At 44.3% G+C, this 25897-nt stretch overlaps 1 protein-coding gene across 1 annotated transcript in view; it reads right to left on the reverse strand.

The window, feature by feature from the left end:
- Nucleotides 1-25897, reverse strand: part of LOC126199003 (myrosinase 1-like) — a 110783-nt gene that overhangs the window by 64555 nt on the left and 20331 nt on the right. Inside the window, exons 3-5 of the mRNA XM_049935682.1 lie at nt 17016-17150; nt 16162-16284; nt 388-571 (exon numbers count right to left, since the gene is read on the reverse strand). Of these exons, the coding sequence (XP_049791639.1) occupies nt 388-571; nt 16162-16284; nt 17016-17150 (442 nt within the window). The remainder of the gene's footprint in view (nt 1-387; nt 572-16161; nt 16285-17015; nt 17151-25897) is intronic.

The raw sequence follows: 25897 nt of genomic DNA on the forward strand, positions 1-25897 counted from the left end.
ACATGAACGAGATGGTTAGGCAGCAGCTATAGGAACCAAGCGCACTGTCCCACGTAAACTAAATTAGCGGTTGTTCAGTAGTAGTCGTTTCTTAATTATGCTTTACTGGCGATAAATGACTCTGTGAAATGACGTTGTTGCAATAGCGTGGCTTTATAGTATCAGGCCGAGGGAAAAGCTCGTAAGCAAAAGATAAGAACACGAGGTATAGGAGAATTTATCAGCCTCTCCTGGTTAATTATTAAACTCCCTTATTTTCTTGTTTATTATTATTTTTGGATTAGCTTCTCTGTGGCTGCGGCCTTGGAGGGCACCTATCTTGCCAACCCCTTAGTGCATCCCTCCATCCTCTCAATCATAACACTGTATATTTTCTAGAGAACCCACCTTGCTGCGACGCCTTGTACTGCTCCTGGTACAAATGGTAGACCCGCGCATGCGCCTTGATGATAGTGTGGGCGGCCAAGTAGTCTCCGATGCCAGGAGCCGGTAGACTGGGTGCTGCCCGCCCAACGGACGCGTAGCCGCTCACTACCGCTGCAGGCTCGTTGAAAGTTATCCAGAATTTCACCTGCACGAAAAGACACAGATTCTGCAACGTATGTAATCCAACTAACAGCTCATTCCAGCACCTCATACTTTCGTGAAGATAGACACCATTTTTACACGTTTTCGCCATCTGCAACCGAACACTTCTGCGACACCTCTTACGATATCTTGTGAATAGTACTTCTCATACTACAATTATTTACTCCTGTTCCTGTTTCGGTCGTGATTTTTGCGTGGAATGAAAGACTGTTGGTACGCCTTAGAGTGAGCTCTAATTTCTGTGACTTTTCCCATGGTATTCAGGCGCCTTATACAGGGTGTTTACTATAGGTGCAAACGAGAGTGGCGCTTAGAGGACACTGAACCAAGCACGTAATACTAAAAGTCATAGATCGGAAAACCAATTGAGGGGGGGGGGGGCAGGGAGTGGGAACGTAAGCAGTCTTCCTTGGTAATTAAAATTTTTCTCAGGCTCTGTAATTGTAAAGGTGTATAGAAGAATTATTAAATGCACTGGAAATAGCGTTCTTTGGAGATATCTATAGAATTTTTTTTTCCTTAACCAGAAAGAGTCAGTTTTACTACCAGTGATTCGATGACTTGGCACGTAGCTACAATTTAACGCCTTTGCAGAGCTCTAACTCTGACAGTGCCAGTGGGGCGCAGGGGTCTCTGAAGTATATAGAAATATTTGTCAAAGAACATGGCACACTTCATATCCTGGCGTATGTCGACCGTTTGGAGAACGCAGATAAAAAAAAATGTAAGACTAGGGCCTCCCATCGGGTAGACCGTTCGCTGGGAGCAAGTCTTTCGATTTGACACCACTTCGGCGACTTGCGCGTCGATGAGGATGAAATGATTATGATTAGGACAACACAACACCAGTCCCTAAGTGGAGAAAATTTCCGACCCAGCCGGTAATCGAACCCGGGCCCCTAGGATTAACCGTCTGTCGCGCTGACCACACTTTTTTTTGTCGTTGATCGTTGTGACGTCACATGACATCCGTTCAAGTTCGTTGTTGATCCTTTCACTCAGTTTTTTCATTATAAAGGCCAACCAGCTCTCTGACCGAACACGCTGAGCTACCTACCTTGCCGGCTCCATTCAGCTACCGGGGCCGGACAGAAACCAGATGTTCCCAACAGAATCTACATGGATTCTTCATGCAGAGATTTTTCGAAACTCAGCCCGCATTGTTCGTCTATGAGATGCTCTGGTCTACAGAGAAAGATCTCCTAGTAGATGTTGTGTTTCTTGTGTTCGGAAGATTACGCGGTACAGTCCCGCACTGTCGCTTAGTAAAGGCAATTCAAACTTAATAAATACCGGAGTTGCTTACTGATTGAAAACAAATATCGTCCTTTAATGGGCAAAATCGTCAGACAGAAAATTAACGATGTTGTAGGGCCTATTTGTTCACTGTGTGTAGAATCAAAACTTGGAAGGTGGACTGGTAATTGACATCGGGCGGAATCAGATCTCTTCCTCATAAATACGTGGAATGAGACAATTATTCGATTGCAGTATAGGTGCTGGATCACTGGAACAACCATGAAATATCGGTTAGTATCCGACTGGAGCGATCTATTGTGGCACGACCACATGAAACTACACTGCGAGCAAAACTTATGGACGAAAGTAACTTAAGCATGATGTAGCACAGCCAAGTAAGTAACTTCCACATTACGTATTTCTGACAAGTAACATAACTTGATGAATCTTGAACAATACACAGAAATGACTGCTACAGCAGAATACAGAAGGTAACAGAAAGAAATTCCCAGTGAGACGAAGAGAAATGACACTTCTATCTAAAGACAATAATTATACGGAAGTCATTGCAATTTATCACGGTCGTATGGACATTGCAAAACGCGGGACATAGTTCTTAACAGGATTTGTGATTGCCACGGATGGAAATGCATGTTCTGTAACGTGCTCCCATGCTCGCCGCAAGATTAGTAAGGGGCTATTTTGGTAGGGCATCCCATTCCTCCACCAGCGTGACTGATAAGTACTGAATGGCCTTTGGTGAATGTCGGATGTACTACAATACGTCTCCCCAACGCACCCCACACGTGCTCGATAGCGTTTAAGTCGTGCGATCGAGAAGTCAGTCAATACGCCGAATTTTCTCTTTATGCAACCTAAGGTTTCGATGCGGTCGCGAACTGTCGTACGTAAAAATTAATTCATGGCCAAATGCTCCCCTGAAAGAACGCAGATGGGTGAGAACAAAAAATTGAAACACCCACAGCCGTCCATATGATTTTATTTTGTCGCTACCAATTTCGACGCTTCATTGCGTCATCTTCAGGCTGTGTTGATGCGGTACAGGTTGATACGATCCCCATGCATTACCCATCAGTTGCCTACAGCTCGGGTTTAGCACCTTACGACTTCCATATGTTTGGCCCAGTGAAGATGCACTGCACAATAAGCAGTACGTGGATGGCAGGGGAGGGGGTTATTGATGCGGCAAGACGTCGGCTCCGACGTCGAACAATAGAGGAGGAGGAGGAGGAGATTAGTGTTTAACGTCCCGTCGACAACGAGGTCATTAGAGACGGTCGAACAATAGAGTGGTGTCCCATGTGGACATACAGAAATGAGATTATGGGTGCGTGTGTGTGTGTGCGCGCGCGCGCGTTTGTGTGTGTGTGTGTGTGTGTGTGTGTGTGTGTGTGTGTTCAAATGGTTCAAATGGCTCTGAGCACAATGGGACTTAACATCTGAGGTCATCAGTCCCCTAGACTTAGAACTACTTAAACCTAACTAACCTAAGGACATTATACACATCCATGCCCGAGGCAGCATTCGAACCTGCGACCGTAGCAGCAGCGTGGTTTCGGACTGAAGCGCCTAGAACCGCTCGGCCACAAGGCCGGCGGACGTGTCTGTGAAACAGGGAAACAGAAAGCTAGTACCCTACCTACTCCAGTTGCACTGTCTACAGTTCCGCATATCGCTTAAAAACTGTGCAGCTATTGTAAGTCGTAATCATACTGATAACTGTTTCATAACCCGCATACTTAAAATGTCGAGGCTACTTACTGTTCGTTGAACTAGTAACTGTACGTCTTCTTATTCGTGTAGTCGTTTCAATTATTGTCCCATGAACAACGCCATTTTAGTCTCTGACCTTGACACATTGAACACTGATAATGCCAGATAACTTTCTTTTTCTAATGTATTGAACGTCATAATAATTAACCGTAATTAAAAGTCTGTTTCGTAAATACAGGACGGGATTCATTTTCACGGATAATGGCATGATAATAACCGCCTGATCTAAGAGGGCTGACTGAGAAAAATTTCTCCTCCTTCGTAACTCTTTAACAGTTGGCAACATTGGTATGCGGCAGGTACTAGCTTGTTCTGTAGCCTCTTCTCTAGCTCCAGTTGGCGGAAAGTCTTAGCATTGAACGGTTGTGTTGTTACAGTGTAAAGTTTGGAATATTGCGCCGACGGTCGGTCAATGCGATTTAAGCAACGTGTAGTCATTGAATTCTTGACAGCGGAAGGTGTCATCCCAAAGGAGATTCAACAGAGAATGAAAGAAGTTTATGGTGATTGTGTTGATGCGAGTACTGTGCGTCGTTGGGCGAGTAAGTTTAAAGATGGTGAGGCGGGAACATCTGACCTGCGTGACAAACAAAGAGTTGGACGTCCTGTGGCAGCAACCACTGAGTTTCACAAGCAAAATGTTGAATGATTGATTCAGGACGACCTTCGTATTACTCAGAGAGAAACTGCAAGCACAATCGATGTGTGTTACGAGCAATCGTTTGCCTTGATGAATGGGTATCCGGGAAAAACGGCAACCTGGTCTAAGAAGAAACGTGATTCATCCTACGGGGCGACACGTTTCCACCGATCCACAGTCCAACCTCGAGGACCATATGTCCAATCTAATCGTAAGGAAGTCATTAAGTCTACGTCCGTTCGCGTGTGAGTCGTCTCTGTGGAGCCCACTGTTCCACAGTACTACCGTTCGCCCTCTTTCTTGCTTTACATAACTGGTAACCCTCTCATCTTCACATTCTGTGAAGAGGCGAGGATATCCAACACGTTGTCACCTATTCGTGATTCAGACATTGTCCATGGTTGCTCAGTACAACGCGAATAGCCTGCCGGATTCGCCGTTTGCGACATGCTTGTTCCCAGTCTCTAGGCAGTCACAATCTGCACTTTCTCGGAGTCGCTTACGTTAGTGAATTTCGCCATTTTGGTTTGTGTCGTCTATAGAACTATTCCCCATTCATTTCTGCTACGCCTACGTGTTTTCCTTACACCCAGACCTTCAAATGTCAGACAGTCTGAAAGGTACCAAACATTGTAAATCGTTAGGGTGTCAATCAAAATACCGATGTAGTTTGTACTATGTACTGTCGTCCAGGTAAAGGTGCGTAATAGCAAGTAATAAATAACACCTGGCCTACAGCGCACAGGAAAAGCATTAACTGCGAGCGTCTGTCATATAGAGCTCTCTGGGGAAGACGGTAGAGCTTAGTTTGTCGAACCATGCGTCCCAGGTTCGAGCTATTGTCATCCCAGGTTTTCTACTGTTGTACGAGTGAAATATTATATTTGACAAAATGTTCCTGCCATGTAAAAAGACTGTTAGGAGTTTATAGCAGTGTTCTATTGACAGTCTGCTTTCGCTTCGTTTATTTGACAGTATCAGACCTGTAGAGTACAGCTGTAGTTTCGCAGAATAAACAAACAATCTGAAGAGAAGAGTAAAGAAACAGTTGCATCACACGTGCGGAAGTACTAATAGTAATAATAATAACATAATAAAAATCATAATACTAATAAGAAACAAAATGACAGCAATAATGAGTACATAACTTTCAGAAATCATTGCAAACACCACCACACGTGCACATTGTCGCTGATTGAGAACAAAAGTTTCACAATAGTGGTTGCCTTCAAAGAAGCGTGTGAAGCAAATTGCTTTCGAATACCAAGCACGTTTTATGAATCCCATATTTGAGCATCTAACCTGTAAATTATAATCACTATTAACACTTCTGCACTTGCGTGAAGTTGTTTCTTTATCCTCCTGTTCCGATTGTTCGGTTTTTATTCTGTGAAACTACAAATGTACTCTACAGATTTGGTTCAAAAATGGTTCAAATGGCTCTGAGCACTATGGGACTTAACAGCTGAGGTCATCAGTCCCCTATAACTTAGAACTAGTTAAACCTAACTAACCTAAGGACATCACACACATCCATGCCCGAGGCAGGATTCGAACCTGCGACCGTAACGGTCTCGCCGTTCCAGACTGACGCGCCTAGAACCGCACGGCCACACCGGCCGGCACAGATTTGGTACTTTCAAATAAACCAAGTGCATTCGGGCTGCCAATAGAACATAGATTTAAACTCCTAACAGGCTTTTTACATATCAGGAACATTCTGTCTCATATAACAATTTCATACGTGCTACAGTACAAAACCTGGCATGACGAGGACTAGAATCCGGGACCCTTCCTACAACAAACTAACGCTTTATTAACATCTCTACGGGAACTCTACACTCTACTCTTTGCTCCGTAATTCATGTGTTACTTACGACTTACCATTACGCACCTTCTCCTGACAACAGCAGATAACACAAACTATTTTCAAACAACTTACCGGTTTTCGTCCACGTAATATTTTCAGCGACCGCCTGTATTTCGGGGGGAGTACACCCCGCCATTTTCAAAGCAAACTGCAACGAACAGGCGAAGTACAGGCAAATTTAAAACCTCGGTTCTTAGACTGATGCAGGAAAGATAACACTTACTGAACATTAGTGCCACCAAAGGTGACCATAGTCAGAGATATCGATAGTGAGACTACGAACTAGCAGGTGAGGTAACATTAATTCTGTCACTCTTGTTTTGTGACAAGGGAGAGAGCAGGATTCCAAACAGAGTTCAAACAAAAACCTCCATCCCTGTTTACAAGGTTTCTCGCTAATTTCATCTCAACTGCTACCTTAATAATACTGTCCCAATAGCTGGACGTGCATCTCAATATGTCGGTGTTGTTATATAGCATGGAGTGACCAGTATCCAAAGAATGTTCGGCAATAGCAGATCTACTTGGCTGCTGTTATCGTGTGTGCCGTTTATACTCAGTACATCGGTCCTCCAGGGTCCTGATAGTTTGACCAATATATGCCACGCCACAGCTACAAGGAATGCGATATATACCCGCCTTACGCTAACTGACGTTAGGTGTGGTGCTGAATTAACTAATGTCTTTCGGCATGTGTTGACATCCACTTACTTTTTGTTCAGTGATGAGTATTACGAGCAGACAAATGGAGTTCGATGGGCAGTCCGTTGTCCCCTGTGATCGCAAATTTGTTTATGGAGGACTTCGGGGAACGTGCATTGGAGTCGGCGCCTTTCAAACCGCCTGTTTCTTCAGATATGTTGACGGTACTTTTGTTGATTGGCCTCATGTTACGGAAAATTTGAATGCCTTTCTAGAACATCTGAACTGGATCCACCCGAACATTAGTTTTACGATGGAGGTGGAAGTGGATGGTTGTCTTCCCTTTCTTGACGTTTTGGTTAGGAGAAAGGTGGATGGATCATTGGGACATGCAGTCTACAGGAAACCTACTCAGACAGACTTGTATTTACAGACTAATAGTTGTCACCATCCGGCTCAGCGTGAAGGGGTACTTCGTACCTTGGTACACAGAGCACATGTCGTTTCCGACGCTGAGACTTTGCCAGCTGAGCTGTCCCATCTTGAAGTTACATTTCACCTGTCAGTTGCAGTTTGCCTTGAAAATGGCGAGGTGAACTCCCGCCGAAATACCGGCGGTCGCTGATAATATTACCTGGATGAATACCCGTAAGTTGTTTGAAAGTGTATACACCATGAGAAACTCAGGTCTCACAGCACAAACTATATCGGAGGCTTGGTACCGATCTGACTGACATCTGTAGTCACGTTCCCTTACTAACACCAATTTCGGTGTGGACAAAGTTGCAAAGTGTTTTGACGCAGCAGTTTCGAAGTGACCTTGAAGTTTAAACTTCATCTGCCTTTGCCAAACTGTATTAAAATCCGAAATATAATTCGGCTGTAATGTTATTTTGTGGCTATTACGTACGCAGAACAATGCAACTTGAATTGGAGACTATGTTGGCAAATTTGTTCATCAGAACTGCTGGTCTTGAGTAGACTTTAGGTTTGACGGTAATACAGTTTTTACAGTCATACAGATAAGTAGAGCCGTTTGATTGTTAGTTATTGCAATTTCTTTCTGTTTTGCTTTCGACTACTTCGTGCCGGCCGGAGTGGCCGTGCGGTTCTAGGTGCTACAGTCTGGAACCCGGCGACCGCTACGGTCGCAGGTTCGAATCCTGCCTCGGGCATGGATGTGTGTGATGTTCTTAGGTTAGTTAGGTTTAAGGAGTTCTAAGTTCCATGGAACTGATGACCACAGATGTTAAGTCCCATAGCACTCAGAGCCATTTGAACCATTTGACTACTTCGTTTTTATTTCGATTACTATGTGTTTTTGTTTCTGCTATAAGTTTTTCTACGACGTCACGCGAAAATGAGCATATATCTATCAATCGGCCATTCCTATGACGTCCTTTCAGTGACATGCTAGTAAATAGTTCTGTGACCTTGCCTCAGAAGACAACCACGTATGTTGAGCCTTTTTTTTAGAGATTTTGCAATTTCGCTTTTAGTTATTGTCGTGGATATCATCCTGTGTTAGCTACAATCTGTGATCAAAAGTATCCGGACACCTGGCTGAAAATGACTTACAAGTTCGTGGCGCCCTCCATCGGTAATTCTGGAATTCAATATGGTGTTGGCCCACTCTTAGCCTTGTGACGGCTTCACGGCTTCCACTCTCGCAGACATACGTTCAATCAGGAGCTGGAAGGTTTTGTGGGGAATGGCAGCCCATCGTTCACGGAATGCTGCACTGAGGAGAGGTATCGGTGTTGGTCGGCGAGGCGTGGCACGAAGTCGGCGTTCCAAAACATCCAAAAGGTGTTCTATAGGAATCAGGTCAGGACTCTGTGTAGGCCAGTCCATTACAGGGATGTTATTGTCGTGTAACCACTCCGCCACAGGCCGTGCATTATGAACCAATGTTCGATCGTGTTAAAAGATGCAATCGCCATCCCCGAATTGCTATTCAACTGTGGGAAGCAAGAAGGTGCTTAAAACATCAATGTAGATCAGTGCTGTGATAGTACCACGCAAAACAACAAGGGGTGCAAGCCCCCTCCATGACAAACACGACCACACCATAACACCATCGACTCCGAATTTTACTGTTGGCACTACATTCGCTGGCAGATGACGTTCACCGGCCATTCGCCATACCGACACCCTGTCATCGGATCACCACATTGTGTATCGTGATTCGTCAATCCACACAACTTTTTTCCACTGTTCAATCGTCTAATGTCTACGCTCCTTACACCAAGAGAGGCGTCGTTTGACATTTACCGGCGTGATGTGTGGCTTATGAGCAGCCACTCGACCATGAAATCCAAGCTTTCTCACCTCCCACCTAACTGTGATAGTACTTGTAGCAGATCCTGATGCAGTTTGGAATTCCTGTGTGGTGGTCTGGATAGATGTCTGCCTATTACACTTTACAACCCTCTTCAACTGTCGACGGTTTCTGTCAGTCAACAGACGAGGTCGGCCTGTAGGTTTTTGTGCTGTACGTGTCACTTCACGTTTCCACGTCACTAGCACATCGGAAACAATGGACCTATGGATGATTAGGAGTGAGGAAATCTCGCAAACAGACGTATGACACAAGTGACATCCAATCACCTAACCAAGTTCTAAGTCCGTGAGTTCCGGGGAGCGCCCCATTCTTCTCTGTCCCGATGTCTAATGACTACTGAGGTCGCTGATACGGAGTACCTGGCAGTAGGTGGCAGCAAAATGCATCTAATATGAAAAACGTATGTTTTCGGGGGTGTCCGGATACTTTTGATCTCATAGTGTATATCGAAACAAATATGTACACTTGAGGAATAACTGAACTTCATTGGGTATTTAAGTGAGACTTGTTGTCGATGTCCTGTTGAAAACACTACGAATTTTTAAGACAGTCAAAGGATTTTGGTTTATGAAAAATGCAGGTTTTCTCGGGGAATTTCGTTGGTAAAAACATGAACGGAGTAACAAAGTCACCTTGAAGAAACATTTCGACTATTATTTTCCTATTCGTGATCTTCAAGAGAAATAGCAAAACAGCTGTAGATTTAGAGGGGGACACTTCTTGAAACTTGGCCTCCGGGCCAAGCTTTTACTCTGGTGATACTCTCGACAGATTAAAACAGCAGGATTTTTATTTTATCCACTAATGTGTTAGATGACGATCAGTTTGGCTTCAGGAACGGCAACGACACCAGATACGCAATTCTGACTTTGCGGCTTATAGTGAAAGCAGGAATAAAGACATGTCAAGAGTCGTTCTTAGGATTTGTCGAGTTGGAAAAAGCATTCGAAAGTTTCAAATGAGTCGAGATGCTCGAAATTGTGAGAAAAATACGTGTAAGCTGTAGGGAAAGACGGGAAATATGTAATATATACAAAAGACAAGATGGAAAAACGAGAGTGAAAGACCAAGAACGAAGGGCTGACATTAAAAAGGATCTACGGCAGGGAGACAGTCTTTCGTCCCTCTTGTTCAATCTATACATGGAAGCAGAGATGATGGAAATAAGAGAAAGTTTCAGGAGTGGAATTAAAATTCAAGGTGAAAGGATATGAATGATAAGATTCGCTGATAACATTTCTGTCCTCAGTGAAAATGAAAAGCAGTTACAGGATTTGGTGAATGGGATGATTAGTCTAATGAATACAGAATATGGACTGGGAGTAAATCGAAGAAAAAGAAAGTAACGAGATGATGCAGAAATGAGAACAGAGAGAAACTTATCAGGATAGGTGATCACGAAGTAGATGAAACTGAGGAAGTCTGCTACCTAGGCAGCGAAATAACTCATGACGGTCGGAACAAGGACTGGTAAAAAGAGCTTTCTTGGCCAAGGGAAGTCTACTAGTATCCACCACAGGATTTAAATTGAGAAAGAAATTTCTGAGAACGTACGTGTGGAGTACTATACGAAACTTAGGTGGTATGATAAGGAAAGGAATGAGGAGGTTTCGCGCAGAACTGGCGAGGAAAGGAATAAATTAAAAACACCTACAAGAAGGAGTGAAAGAACGATAGAACATGTGTTAACAGATCAGGGACTAACCACCAAGGTACTATTGGGAGCTGCAGTGGGTAAAAACTGTTGGGGAAGACATAGATTGGAATACATTCAGCAAATAATTGAGGACATACGGTGCGAGGCTGGCGCTGCAGAGGAATGCTCGGCGGTCCGAGCCTGATGACTCTACATCTACACCTACATCTATATGGATACTCTGCAAATAACACTTAAGTGTCTGGCAGAGGGTTCATCGATCCACCTTCACAATGATTCTCTGTTACTCCACCCTCCAACAGCGCGAAAAAAAGCGAACACCTATGTATTTCCGTGCGACCTCTGACTTCCCTTATTTTACTGTGATGATCGTTCTTCCCTGTGTACGTCGGCGTCAACAAAGTGTTTTGCATGCTGAGGAGAAAGTTGCTGACTGAAATTTCGTGAAGAGATTCTGCCGCAACAGAGAACGCCCTTGTTTTAATTATGTCCATCCCAAAGCCTGCCTGTATCTTGTCCGTGACACTGTGTCCCCTATTTCGCGGTAATACAAAAGTTGCTGCTCTTCGTTGAACTTTCTCGATGTACTCTGTTAATCGTATCTGGTAAGGATGCCAGACCGCGCAGCAGAACTCCAAAAGAGGAAGGGCAAGCGTAGTGTAAGCTGTCTATTTAGTAGATCTGTTACATTTTCTCAGTGTTCTTCCAATAAAACATAGTCAATGGTTCGCCTTCCCCACATTTTCTACATGTTCTTTCCATTTAAAATAATTCTTGTAATTCATAGATATTTAGTCGAATTTACGGCTTTGAGATTGAACTGATTCATCGTGTAACCGAAGTTTAAAGGAGTCCTTGTAGCACTCTTGTGAATGACCTCACTCTTTTCATAATTTGGGGTCAATTACCTATTCTCGCACCATACAGATATCTTTCCTAAATCGTTTTTCAATTCATTTTTATCTTCTGATGAGTTTACTATATGATAAACGACATCATCATCTGCAAACAACTTAAAACGGCTGCTAAGATTGTCTCCTAAATTGTTTATGTAGATAAGGAATGGCAGAGAGCCTTTAGCTTAACCTTGGGGAAGGCCAGAAATCAGTTCTGTTTTAATTGATGATCTTCCGTCAGTTACTACGAACTGTGACCTCTCTGACAGGAAAACGCGAATCAGTCACATAACTGATAGAATACTCCATAGGTACGCAATTTCATAACAAGCCCCTTGTATGGTACAGCGTCAAAAGCCTTTTGGAAATCTAGAAATACAGAATCAGTTTCAAATACCATGTCAATAGCACTCAACACTTCGTGTATATAAAGAGCTAGTTGAGTTTCGCAAGAACGGTGTTTTCTAAATCCATGTTGACCGTGTGTCAATAGACCGTTCTCTTAGTGATAATTCGTAATGTCCGAACACAACATGTGTTCCAAAATTCTGCTGCATATCGACGTTAATGATGTGGGCCTATAATTCAGTGACTTACTCTTACTACCTTTCTTGAATACTGGTATGACTTGTGCAACTTTCCCGTTTTTAAATTCGGATCTATCGTCTAGCGAGGGATTGTATGTGATTGTTAAGTATGGGACTATTGCATCAGTATACTCTGAAAGGAACTTAAATGGTATACAGTCTGCACCAGAAGACTTGCTTTTACTAAGTGATTTAAGTTGCTTCACTACTCCGAGGATATCTACTTCCAAGATACTCATGTTGGCAGCTGTTATTGATACAAATTTTGGAATATTTACTTCATCTTCTATGGTGAAGGAATTTCGGAAGGCTGTGTTTAGAAACTCTGCTTTCACAGCACTGTCGTCGATAGTATTTCCATTGCTATCGCGCAGAGAAGGCATTGTCTGTGCCTTGCTGCTAGCATACTTTACATATGACCTGAATCTCTTTGGATTTTCTGCCAGGCTTCGAGATAAGGTTTCTTTGTGGAAACTATTGTAAGCATGTCGCATTGATGTCCGCTCTAAATTACGAGCTTCTATAAAAGATCACCAGTCCTGGAGATTTTGCATTCGTTTGAATTTGGAATGCTTTTTTGGTTGTTTCTGCAACAGTGCTCTGACCCGTTTTGTGTAGCAAGTGGGATCAGCTCCGTCGTTTCTTAATCTATTTGATATAAATCTTTCAATTGTCGTCGATATTATTTCTTCGAATTCAAGCTACATCTAGTCTACACTTAATTGTCAATTTGAAAGAAGTGCAGATTGTCTCACAGGAAGGAGCAAGTGAATTTTTATCTGTTTTTCTGAACAGGTATATTTTTCGTTTATTTTTGGAGGATCTGGAGGTTACAATATTGAGTTTTGCTACGAGAACCCTGTGTTCACTAATCCTTGTATCCGTTTTGATGATCGTTATTAGCTCAGGGTTATTTGTTGCTAAGAGATCAAGTGTGTTTTCACAACCGTTTACTATTTGCGTGGGCTAATGAACTGACTTCTCGCAATAACTTTCAGAGAATGCGTTTGGCACAATTTCGGATGATGTTTTATGCGTATCTCCGTATTTAAACATGTATTTTCGCCAACATATCGAGAGTAAATGAAAGTCACCACAAACTATAACTGTGTGAGTCGGGTACGTGTTTGAAATTATATTCAAGTTTTGTTTGAACCTTTCAGCAATTGTACCATCTGAGTTGGGAGTCGGTAAAAGAATCGAATTATTATTTTATTCCGATTGCCAAGAATGACCTCTCCCCATAGTGACTCACAGGAACTATCTACTCCAATTTCGCTACAAGATAAGCTACTTCTAGCAGCAACCAACACCCCACCGCCAACTGTGTTTAGCCTGTCCTTTTGTAACACTGGCAGGTTCTTCGCAAAAACTTCGACTGAACTTACCTACAGCGCTAGCCAGCTTTCAATGCCTATAACGATTTTCAGAGCTTTCTATTATCACTTGGAGCTCTGGTACTTTCCCGACACAGTTACGACAATTTACAACTCTTATAACGATGTTTCCTGTATGTACCTTCCTCCTACGTTCGACCTGCACCATTTTGAACTGAAGCCCTCTTTGTATCTCACCGAGACGCTCTAACCTTAAAAGCCGCCCAGTCCACGCCACACAGCCCCTGCTACCCGTGTAGCCTCTTCCTGTGTGTAGTGGACTCCTGACCTATTACGCAGAAACCGAAACCCAGCCACCCTACGGTGCATTTCGAGAAATCTGCAGTCTACACGGTCGCAAAACCGTTTGAACCGCTGACTGAGACCCTCCACTCGGCTCTGCACCAAAGGTCCGCGATCATTCCTGTCGGCCGTGATGTAAATGGTGCGCTCTGCTTTCATCTCGCGAACAAGACTGGCAGCCTTTACCACTTCTTTTAGCTGCTAAAAATCATGGAGAATCTCTTCCGATCCAAAGCGACACATATCATTGGTACTAACGTGAGCCACCACCTGCAGTTGGCTGCTCTCTGTGCTTTTCATGGCATCCGGAACGACCCTTTCCACGTTTGGAATGACTCGATCCGGTATGCAAACGGAGTACACATTGGCTTTCTTCCCGTCTTTGGCAGCCATGTACCTATGGGCCCCATAACCTGTCAAACATTGGAACTCCCAAATACCATTAATCCTACCCTCTATGATTGCCCGGATGTTGCAGACTCAAAATAGATTCCGATGGCAACAACTTAACCATTAGGTAGAAGATATATTTTACGTCATTGTTAGTTGAAACTACTACCGATTTCTTTTATGCAAGATAGCGTGATACTGCAAGAAACCTCTGGTATTTTTCACCGGCAGAAGTTAAGGCAAAGATATTTCTCACCTGATGACAATGATATAACCGTCGCGAACTGTTACAGTCAAAATACAAATCGTATTACTCACGCTAAAACTGTAATATTTTTATCTACACTCCTGGAAATGGAAAAAAGAACACATTGACACCGGTGTGTCAGACCCACCATACTTGCTCCGGACACTGCGAGAGGGCTGTACAAGCAATTATCACACGCACGGCACAGCGGGCACACCAGGAACCGCGGTGTTGGCCGTCGAATGGCGCTAGCTGCGCAGCATTTGTGCACCGCCGCCGTCAGTGTCAGCCAGTTTGCCGTGGCATACGGAGCTCCATCGCAGTCTTTAACACTGGTAGCATGCCGCGACAGCGTGGACGTGACCCGTATGTGCAGTTGACGGACTTTGAGCGAGGGCGTATAGTGGGCATGCGGGAGGCCGGGTGGACGTACCGCCGAATTGCTCAACACGTGGGGCGTGAGGTCTCCACAGTACATCGATGTTGTCGCCAGTGGTCGGCGGAAGGTGCACGTGCCCGTCGACCTGGGACCGGACCGCAGCGACGCACGGATGCACGCCAAGACCGTAGGATCCTACACAGTGCCGTAGGGGACCGCACCGCCACTTCCCAGCAAATTAGGGACACTGTTGCTCCTGGGGTATCGGCGAGGACCATTCGCAACCGTCTCCATGAAGCTGGGCTACGGTCCCGCTCACCGTTAGGCCGTCTTCCGCTCACGCCCCAACATCGTGCAGCCCGCCTCCAGTGGTGTCGCGACAGGCGTGAATGGAGGGACGAATGGAGACGTGTCGTCTTCAGCGATGAGAGTCGCTTCTGCCTTGGTGCCAATGATGGTCGTATGCGTGTTTGGCGCCGTGCAGGTGAGCGCCACAATCAGGACTGCATACGACCGAGGCACACAGGGCCAACACCCGGCATCATGGTGTGGGGAGCGATCTCCTACACTGGCCGTACACCACTGGTGATCGTCGAGGGGACACTGAATAGTGCACGGTACATCCAAACCGTCATCGAACCCATTGTTCTACCATTCCTAGACCGGCAAGGGAACTTGCTGTTCCAACAGGACAATGCACGTCCGCATGTATCCCGTGCCACCCAACGTGCTCTAGAAGGTGTAAGTCAACTACCCTGGCCAGCAAGATCTCCGGATCTGTCCCCCATTGAGCATGTTTGGGACTGGATGAAGCGTCGTCTCACGCGGTCTGCACGTCCAGCACGAACGCTGGTCCAACTGAGGCGCCAGGTGGAAATGGCATGGCAAGCCGTTCCACAGGACTACATCCAGCATCTCTACGATCGTCTCCATGGGAGAATAGCAGCCTGCATTGCTGCGAAAGGTGGATATACACTGTACTAGTACCGACATTGTGCAAGCTCTGTTGCCTGTGTCTATGTGGCTGTGGTTCTGTCAGTGTGATCATGTGATGTATCTGACCCCAGGAATGTGTCAATAAAGTTTCCCCTTCCTGGGACAATGAATTCACTGTGTTCTTATTTCAATTTCCAGGAGTGTATATTAACAGTCTGTGTTCTTCATGATGAATGAAATGGTTTTTCATTAGTTTTCTCTCGTTACACTCACCCTATCGCCAAAGTTCTCGAAGAGCACTCTTGCGTACTCGACGAAGTAGTCTGCTAGAATTGGATTTGGCCATCCACCAATGTACTGCAGCGCTTGAGGAAGATCCCAGTGGTACATCGTCACCTGCAAAAGAAACGTACATGGCATATGTCTTTCCTCGGCGTTCTTCATTCACATAGCTTTCCGATGGGGGAAATAACAGTAAAAAAAACATCGGTACCAGTGTATCAAAGCACAACAATGTTCATGAACTCAGCCCTTAGACAAATTGAAGGAAAAATCTGCGCAACACCCTCCAAGGAAAATGAAGGTATTTAAAAGGGAGATCTAAAAGATGTCTCAACTGGGATCTCCCCTTTGCTACGGAAATTTATAATTACGAAAAATCGTAATATATAACTTTCCTAATGTTGTGGAACTACAATTTCTGAAAACTTGCGGTATGAGAGCAATGGATTTCCTGAAAGTATTATCAGTGTTCATTTCGTCAGTTAGTCGAAAGCCTTATAGAGTATTCGTATTGTGAGAAATGGAATTATGTAATAATCAAAAAAACGCCAATTATGTACCTGTTGCTGTGAACTTCGCTTATAACGTTGCAGTTTTTTTTCACTTAATAAAATTAGCGTACAGTAACACCGTAAATATATTCCGTGACAAAATGTATACCACGTAAAAATAATTTTTCTAGCAAATGTTCGTTCGTAACATTAAAATGAGAGGATACAGCCTCATTCTAGCTTCACAGTAACGTAATAATTCTGAGTGCATGTCGACAAAAAGGTGTCAAGTCGGGGTAGAAATGTATAATCACCAGGTAGCAATCACATCGAATTACAGTTTCAAGTACTCACCAGCGGTTGGATCCCATTTTCCAGCAGCAGATCGATGAGGCTGTTGTAGTAATCGAGACCTGCCTGATTAATCACATCTGTATCGCCATTTGGCAATATTCGAGCCCAAGAAATAGAGAAACGATACACATCTGCCTGAAACAGAATAAAAATATGATGTGTGTTACTCCGGAACTAACAGAAATCATATATTTTTGTAAACTCTAAGTTATTAGTATAACTACAAGACTGATTAAAGTTATTGACCCGAAGACTTTCTTTCACATTTTTATATCCCAAGTCTACTGCAATTCTAAGATTTTCAGGTAAATTTAAATTGGTGAATTCAGCGCAAATGTATACCACCGTAGCAGTAAATGAGTTTCCGAGGCACCTCAAAGACACGAAGAGAGTCAAAGCGGAGATTATAGTGAAAGTGATCGCCTTCGGTACTGCAATGCACGCCCAGCCTATGCGATATGCCATACACGATCGGTTTATCCCTTTCATCCGCCGAAAGGTCAACCAACGTACGAATATTCTTCAATCCAATGGTGCCATCATGCATGCAGACCCCTCATTCAACCCATTCCGCGATCAGCTCATATTGCAGAAACTACTTGAATCGTGGTCACATATGCCTTCGAACACTTCTCCATTTCACCAGTCTTACTTCTCATTTGGTACGAGGCGTTCAGCTTCTCGAAATGATCAGATGAACATGCGTAATTTGTCGGTCTTTTAACGTTCGGAACTTCGACCACCTGTTGACGTTTTCCAGTTGTATTTATTTCAGAGCTTTTGTCCACTAGATACTCGTTTCGCAATTTCCATTTTTATGAAATGGGTATCCCATGTATGGCGTTCTTGGTTACGTGTTTGTTTTCGTTACTCGGAGTTGTAACTTCTCGGAAAAATAGCACAGAGGAAAGAGAAAACACTCAAAACGTGTCGCTCCCAGACTATCATATGTTTGCCTGTCTTATCACTTAAACTGTGCAAATATTGTGTTCTGCCGGGGCGTGATTCAAATTCATCTCCAGAAAATTTCCCATGTATTCATAGGAAAGGTTTCAATGCAAGCATTCGTGAGGCTCTCTTTGTAAGATCTACACAATGGTGTTACAAATTACATCATTCTCTTTAGGAAACTACAACTGCTTCGATATCTACCAGTTTAAAAAGGATGTAGTTTTTATTTTATTTCAGCAGAGACCACACAATAGTCACAAAAGTGTCGTAAAATAAATCATGAACACCAAACTGCCAGCAGCAATTTCAGCTTAACATTAGTGCAATTTTCACAACAGAATAATGATAAGAGTGTGAAGGAGAATGGTAAGGTCGTTATATAAATTTTAAAAAGCAAAATTACGTTACAGGGTTCGAACCGGGCCAGTTCCAAAGGCTTACCGAGCGAGGTGGCGCAGTGGTTAGACACTGGACTGGCATTCGGGAGGACGACGGTTCAATCCCGCGTACGGCCATCCTGATTTAGGTTTTCCGTGATTTCCCTAAATCGCTCCAGGCAAATGCCGGGATGGTTCCTTTCAAAGGGCACGGCCGACTTCCTTCCCCGTCCTTCTCTAACCCGATGAGACCGATGACCTCGCTGTCTGGTCTCCTTCCCCAAAACAACCAACCAACCAACCAGTTCCAAAGGAAGATGACATCCATAGCAACTCATAATTTCAACCTGGACAATGGCGACGTTTGTAAAGATAAGTTCTTAATATAATGTAAAAACAGAAATAGACATTCTGGTTTTCGAATCGAGCTAATTCCATGGGAGGAATAGATCCGCACAGTTTTCACTTCAAAGTTGGCTACTGGCGTCTTTTAAATAGTTCGCGAGCGTCTGATATCTACATATATCAAACCAGCTAAGTGAAGCCGTTACACTTGTATGGAGGAGATGGCGCCTCGCAACCAGTTTTCTGTGGAAGACCGCCTATGTTGCCTAGTACTTAGTACATGTCACTACGACGTGGTCGAGTTCCACTACCATGGTTGTGTCCTGATCATAGTGTTCAGAAGCGTTGATTTTCAACCGGTATAGCTGAGTGGAGTAAAACCGGTGTGCCAGCCACATGCGGGCGGGTGAGAGGGGTCACGTGACGCCCACTAAGCTTCGTCGAGGTGAACCCTGGTCGCGAAGAGACGTCTGGTTGTATGGTCGTCAGGTGGCCACCCTTATAGTGTGGGGTACGTGCCATTGACTGTTCTAGTCGTTATAAACAGCTTTCTTGACCGTTGAGTTGAAATCTGTGTAAGCCGCGCGGGATTAGCCGAGCGGTCTAGGGCGCTGCAGTCGTGGACTGTGCGGCTGGTCCCGGCGGAGGTTCGAGTCCTCCCTCGGGCATGGGTGTGTGTGTTTGTCCTTAGGATAGTTTAAGTTGTGTGTAAGCTTAGGGACTGATGACCTTAGCAGTTAAGTCCCATAGGATTTCACACACATTTGAACATTTGAAATCTGTGTAAACGATCGGTGTTGGGTGAAACTGTCCTTCCGTAATGCTCCTCCTAGCGAAGCAGTCAACACATTCGTTATGGAGAAAGCCTTGACGTCTTTTTATCCAAAACGAGCGGACGTCAGTGCCCAATGTCCGCGCGTCTGCTATGACCACTAAGATATTTTCGTTGGTCTGTTTGTCAAACACGGCTGTCGTAGTTTCTGCTACACACTTTGGGAGGCCGTGTGAATTAACACGAGCCGGAAAGTTTGCGTGCCATAATAAATTACCTCCCTGATAGCCAGTAACACCTCCGTGTAGACAGGATATTCAGGCGGCAGTCCAAACATTTCGTATATGTCGCTAAAGAGGCTGAAGCAACCGTAACCCACTCCAGCCTCAATTTAGAAGCATCCGTATAGATGCAAGCATACTCTGGTCATTGTCGGGTAAGAGTGTTGCAAGTAGTGATTACTGTTCGTCCCTGTTTTGAAATCAGCTGGTAAGTACGACACGGGGGCTGCAATGTAGAAAGTGAAAACAAGGGAGTTTCGAGTCTTGTAGGACTAGCGGTATTTGTCGCCACCTATCATAGCCGTGAACTAGTAAGGGAGTTCGCTTTGTCCTTCGTCTGCGAAGTGTCCACGTGGACCCACAGAGTTGAATCACTGCCTCCAGGGAGGCACAGTCAAATATGGAAGACCGACTAAATTGTCGGAGAACACCTGCCGAAGTATGGAGAGCGGCACTGCAGACGCTTCCACCAACGTTGCGTTTTTGGGTGATAATTTCATGGCTCCAAGAACAAAACGTAGCACTCTATGATGGAGGACATCGAGTTTAAGCCAAGTTGATTTCGCCGCGTTGCCATATACGATGCTGCCATAATCGAAGGCAGTGCAGAAGAAGAGCTTATACAGAGTTAAGAGGACTGTCGGTTCAGCCTCCCCCCCCCCCCCCAAACTCTGTTGCTGGTATTATTTACACTGAAAAATATTAGTCACTTGACGGAAACATTTTTGCTGCGTCTTGAATCGTTTGTAAAATATCAACGGTACGCAGGAGAATTAAGAGGTACTTTAACTGTTCCTTGCAGTAAGCTCATAATTACTATCGTTTGCCTTCGTAGTTGAGCAATTAATGAGTCTGACTGCTATGCAGAGAACCCGGGTCCATTTCCTGGTTCTGCAAGCGAATTTTCCAAGATAGGTCGAGTGGAACGAGGGCACTCAGACTCATGATACTGAAGAGCTACACTCTCTGGTCAAAAGTATCCGGATATCCTGGTATAATGTGGAAATGGCGACTAGACGTCACTAGAGGCGGACATGTACGAAAGGAGACGAGTGTATTGTGTCGTCAGTAGAGAAGGAGTAATAGCAGATGGGTCGAGTGGAACAGCTCAGCAACTTCGAGCGTGGACTAGTCATTGGGTGTAACGCGAGTAACAAACACGTCAGAAACTGTTGCTGATATGAATGTGAAGTGGAAACGCGAAGAAACAATCACAGCTAAACCGAGACCATGCAGACATCATAGCACTAACGGACAGGGATGGTCGAGAAGTGCGTAGTGTCGTTGTAAAAGATCAAATAAATCGTGAGCTCCAAAGAGCTACCACCAGTGCAGCTATCACAACGACCGTGCGTTAGAAGCAGTGGGCTACAATGTTCGAGCAGCTCACTTATTAAGTGATAAGTAACGTTTGGGAAGGTGGAAAGAGTGAAGCCACTGGGCCGTAGATGGCAGGAAACGAGTGATTTGAAGTGATAAATCACGTTACACCTTGCTGCAACCCCACGGAAGAATTAGAGTTTGGCGAACATCGGAAGAAAGTTACCTACTGTTAAGTGTAGTGCAGCAGTGACGTCCAAAGGAAGTGGTGTTACAGTATGAGAGCACTTTTCGTGGTTATGGTGTGATTCCCTTATTTCGCTTAAGTAAACGTTAGATGCGAAAGAAAGTGACACTTGTTACATCATTGTGTGCTGCGTACGTCAGACGAACAGTTTTGAGATAACGATTACTTATATCAGCATGACAGTGCACCATGTTGCAAAGCAGAGGACAGTGACATTCCTGATATCGACTGCCTGGCGAGAGTCGAGACCTGAACCAAATGGAACACTTCGGCTCAGACCACAACGTTCATCACTACATCCTCTGTTTTCGTCTCCCGAGGAAGAATGTCCTGCCATCCCTCCACAGCCATTCAGACATCTGTTTGAAAGCAGGGATTAAACTGTCATAAAGGCGAAGGGTGCACCCACGTCATTCTTTTTTTTCTTCTTTTCCTAGTGTCTTTGTTCCCCATCGACGCAACGTCGGCATGGTTATTAGCGGATTTGGTCCGATGTCCTTCCTGTCGCGATCCTGTATGCACCAGTACAAAATATGTCTACACTAGCTGTCGGCGTAAAGTGTCATTCATGTGAAAGTGAGCAAAAGTTTTCCGGATTTTTTGAATCCTGTAACTAATGAGGGACTTGGCTGCCATTCCGGTATTCACCTACTGGATTGTGCGAAACCGCCTAAAACACATCCAGACAGATCGGGCCAATGACCCTCGCCGTTAAACTGCAGGGCCGATTCGATCCGGGCCCGACGCACCTCCCCGTCGCGGAAGCAGTGCTTTAACACGCAAATCTGTCCGGGTGGGTGTCCAGTAATAGGTGTCTGGAGACTTTGGTCAGATAACATACCTGAATGATAATTAGCGGTTCTAATGTTTGGAAGGCCGAAAGAAATTCAAGTGGAAAACTACGTTATACCCCCTAGACTCTGATAGAAGATAAATTGTTGTGCAGTAAATAAAGAATTGTGAACCATGTACCTAATGGATTATGTGAGAATGGCTCTAGGGTCCACACACGTGAATAGTCCTTCCACGATAAATGGTGCGGATCCTCACCTGACTACGTCATTCCTACGGATTCAACGGAAGAAGTAGTGCATCGCTACGGCACCGGACACGCATTCGGCAGGGATACCGTTTAAATGAAGGCTTTCACGACCGGGTGACATGGCTGTTGATATACTTTCCGGGATGTGAGGTCGTGGTCCAAGAACTTTTCTGCTCCTTACGTTTCGTCCAGGACTGCGCTGGACTTCCTCAGAGGCGCTGCTCCGCTGTCTTGCCGAGCGGAGCAGCGCCTCTGAGGAAGTCCAGCGCAGTCCTGGACGAAGCGTAAGGAGCAGAAAAGTTCTTGGACCACGACCTCACATCCTGGAAAGTATATCAACAGCCATACCGTTTAAAACCTGGATGGGCAATCAGTTTCAATTTTTTTATGGAGTACGTAATGTGGTTAAGGGAGAATTTTGGAGTGGTTCGTTTGGAAAGGTCACAGTCGGTTTCTTTCTGCAGTCCACGTCTGTGCTCAATCTGTAACGAACTTGACGTGGCCTGATAGTCTCGTCTCCTTTCCTATAATTACAATGACAATTTAAAAGTTGTTGAACGAAGAATTTCCTGTCAATATAAATCGTAAAGCCTGAGCAAAAGGCAGCTATCATTTTTAACAGTTCTCTATAATATTCATTCTAGAAACGGAATATTTTGTTTTGTCCAATTCACAAGCAAGTGAATAGTTTCGGCCGTTTTGGCAGTTCGCCATCATCAGATCTCGATGCTGACTTTCTGATACAGAGTACGAGTTTATAAATGATCTGTAACCTTTGCTACCGCACCTGTTTGTGCCACCATCCACGTGGCTAGATCATCTGTTTGTAGCCACCTGCAAGGAAACATTACCACCCACACTGGTAAATGTCGTTCGCCCAGCCTCCACCAGTCTTCTGAGTGTCATATCACACCACTCACTTAGACTTGTGTACCTTTCCGCGCAAATTGGCATATTCCTTAATTAATGGGTAACAGTACGACTGCAAAAACTGAGTCCTTTGGCCCCCCCCCCCCTCCGTCACTTTCTCCCCCACCCGACCGATCGCTTAAACATTGACACCGAAGCGAACTCAAGCAAACGCAACGCGCAACAGCGGACGTGAATTCTCCCTGGTGGAAACGTTTGTGTTCGAGTGAATTTCGCAAGTGTTCGCTTTTGATCCGCTGGACGTTGGTTTTAGAGCGAACAATCAAAGGAAGTTCGCTTTATCTCCACTGCGGCGCTAGGTTCGATGATAGACATAGTGCAGTCGCTTTGCCGCAATGTGATGTTTTTCGCTCGCGAGCTGTTGTTTGTGTTGTTTATTGTGTTTTTGCGGTGATGGAGTTGTTGGCGGAAAACGTACTTCTCTTGATAGTAGAGTACAGATCCCACAGGTACTAGTGTGATCCCAAAGATCCACAGCTATCCTCCTTTCTTCTGACATAGATAGTCGATAATTCTGTGTACTACTTTGAAATTTTCGGTTCAGCTGCAGCTATGAGAAGTGTTTGTCTTTAAAAATTGTTCAGCTGTCTGTTAATGAATGTTAGAATTCAGTAGAATAGTAGACTCATCAATTTTGTTCTTGAGAAGTCTTTGGTACAAAGTTATTGTATAATAAGACAGCAGTTTACAATTCCTTTTACTCAAACAGCACTAGCCTCTTATTTACATGCACATGAACTGCGGATAGTTCATGCATGCCATGAGGGCACCACCTAGGAGGGTGGTATATGTATAGTCGCGTGGGAGATATTGACATTACCTGCATTTCTTCGCCTATAGCATCACAAATACGAATTATACCTTCAGTAAAATGTAAATCTAACAGCTGAATGTAACTGAATGCAGACAATGAGGGAAGAAACAATTTTTAACCATTGAACACACATGCCACCAGACATACTGCTACCACCCTCACATTGAACACAAATGAGTGAGATAAGTACGCCATGCACAAGGCTCCGTCCAAATGTCATGTACAGTGACAGAATAGTCACGGCTCTGGATGGCTTCCCACCGTCTGTGGCACCTCTTGCAGTACATGAAACTACTAGATCCATCATTATTTGGTCACAGTTCGGTGCAAAAACTACTCGGTGTCTCTACGCCAACTGCTCATAGTTGTTTTACCTTTGTTGGTCTTTGAGTATCAAGTGAGTACATAAAATACATGACCAAGTTTGTTCCTCACAGTTCCTTAACCTCATTTTTGATTTTCAGACGCCGTTATTTCGTTTTCCGATATAATGTCTGTAGATCAAATTTATTTTGTGCTTCAATGACATTCGTTTCAGTTTCATTAGTGTAACATACTACACATTTTCTTTGCACTTACTTTTCACCAACATTATCTCTGATATATTGCCTGGCGTTATCATTAATCTTTCCTTCTTCGTTACAATTAGAGCTACTGCATTTTTCTTAGAAACAATACCTCCGAATTCACCAAATATTTTCTCTAAATATGTGTAAATTTAACTTTCTAGTTAATGTTATTGAAAGCACCGAACCTAATTCTACCTTCATTTGCAATATACACTGAGGTGACAAAAGTCATGCTAAATGACGGTAGTATCGCCTATACAAAGTATGAAAGGGCAGAGTATTGGCGGAACTATCATTTGTACTCAGGTGATTCACGCTAAAAGGTTTCAGACGTGATAATGGCCGCACTACTGGAATTAAAAGACTTTGAACGCGGAATGGTAGTTGGAGCTAGATGCATGGGATATCCCATTTCGAAAATCGTTAGGTAACTGAATACTTCGAGATCCACAGTATCAAGAGTGTGCCACTAATACCAAGATTCAGATCAGTTTTCACGATGAACAACGCATTGGCCGACAGCCTTCACATAACGAACGAGAGCATCGACGTTTGCGTTGAGTTGTCAGTGTTAGCAGAGACAAGCAGTGATGCGTGAAATAACCACAGAAATCAGTGTAGGACCTACGGCGAACGTATCCTTTAGAAGAGTGTGGTGAAATTTGGCATTAATTGGCTATGGCACCTGTCGAGTGCCTTTGCTGCCAGCACTATATCGTATGCAGAGCCTCTCCTGGGCTTATGACCATATCGGTTGGACCCTAGCCGAATAGAACACCGTGGCCTGGTCAGATGAGTCCTGATTTTAGTTGGTAAAAGCCTATAGTAGATTAGACTGTTGCGCGGACCCCCACCAAGCCATGGACCCAAACTGTCAACAAGGCATTGCGCAAGTTATTGGTGAGTCCATAATGAAGTGGACTGTGTTCACCTGGAATGGACTGGGTCCTCTGATAAACTGAACCGATCATTGACATAGAATGTTTATGTTCGGCTAACTAAAGGCTTTTTTTCAGCCATTCAGGGCTTAATGTTCCCAAACAATGATGTGATTACAGTGGGCGACAATTGTTCGCGATTGGTTTGAAGAACATTTAGGACAATTCGAGCGAAGGATCTGGCCACCGAGATCGTCACGAACCTCATCTAACATATATGGGGCATGATAAGAGGTCAATTAGTGGGCAAAATCCTGCACCGACGACTCTTTCGCAACTATGGACGCCTATAGAGG

The sequence above is a fragment of the Schistocerca nitens genome, chromosome 8 (genome assembly GCF_023898315.1).
Source record: "Schistocerca nitens isolate TAMUIC-IGC-003100 chromosome 8, iqSchNite1.1, whole genome shotgun sequence".
NCBI classification, from domain to species: domain Eukaryota; kingdom Metazoa; phylum Arthropoda; class Insecta; order Orthoptera; family Acrididae; genus Schistocerca; species Schistocerca nitens.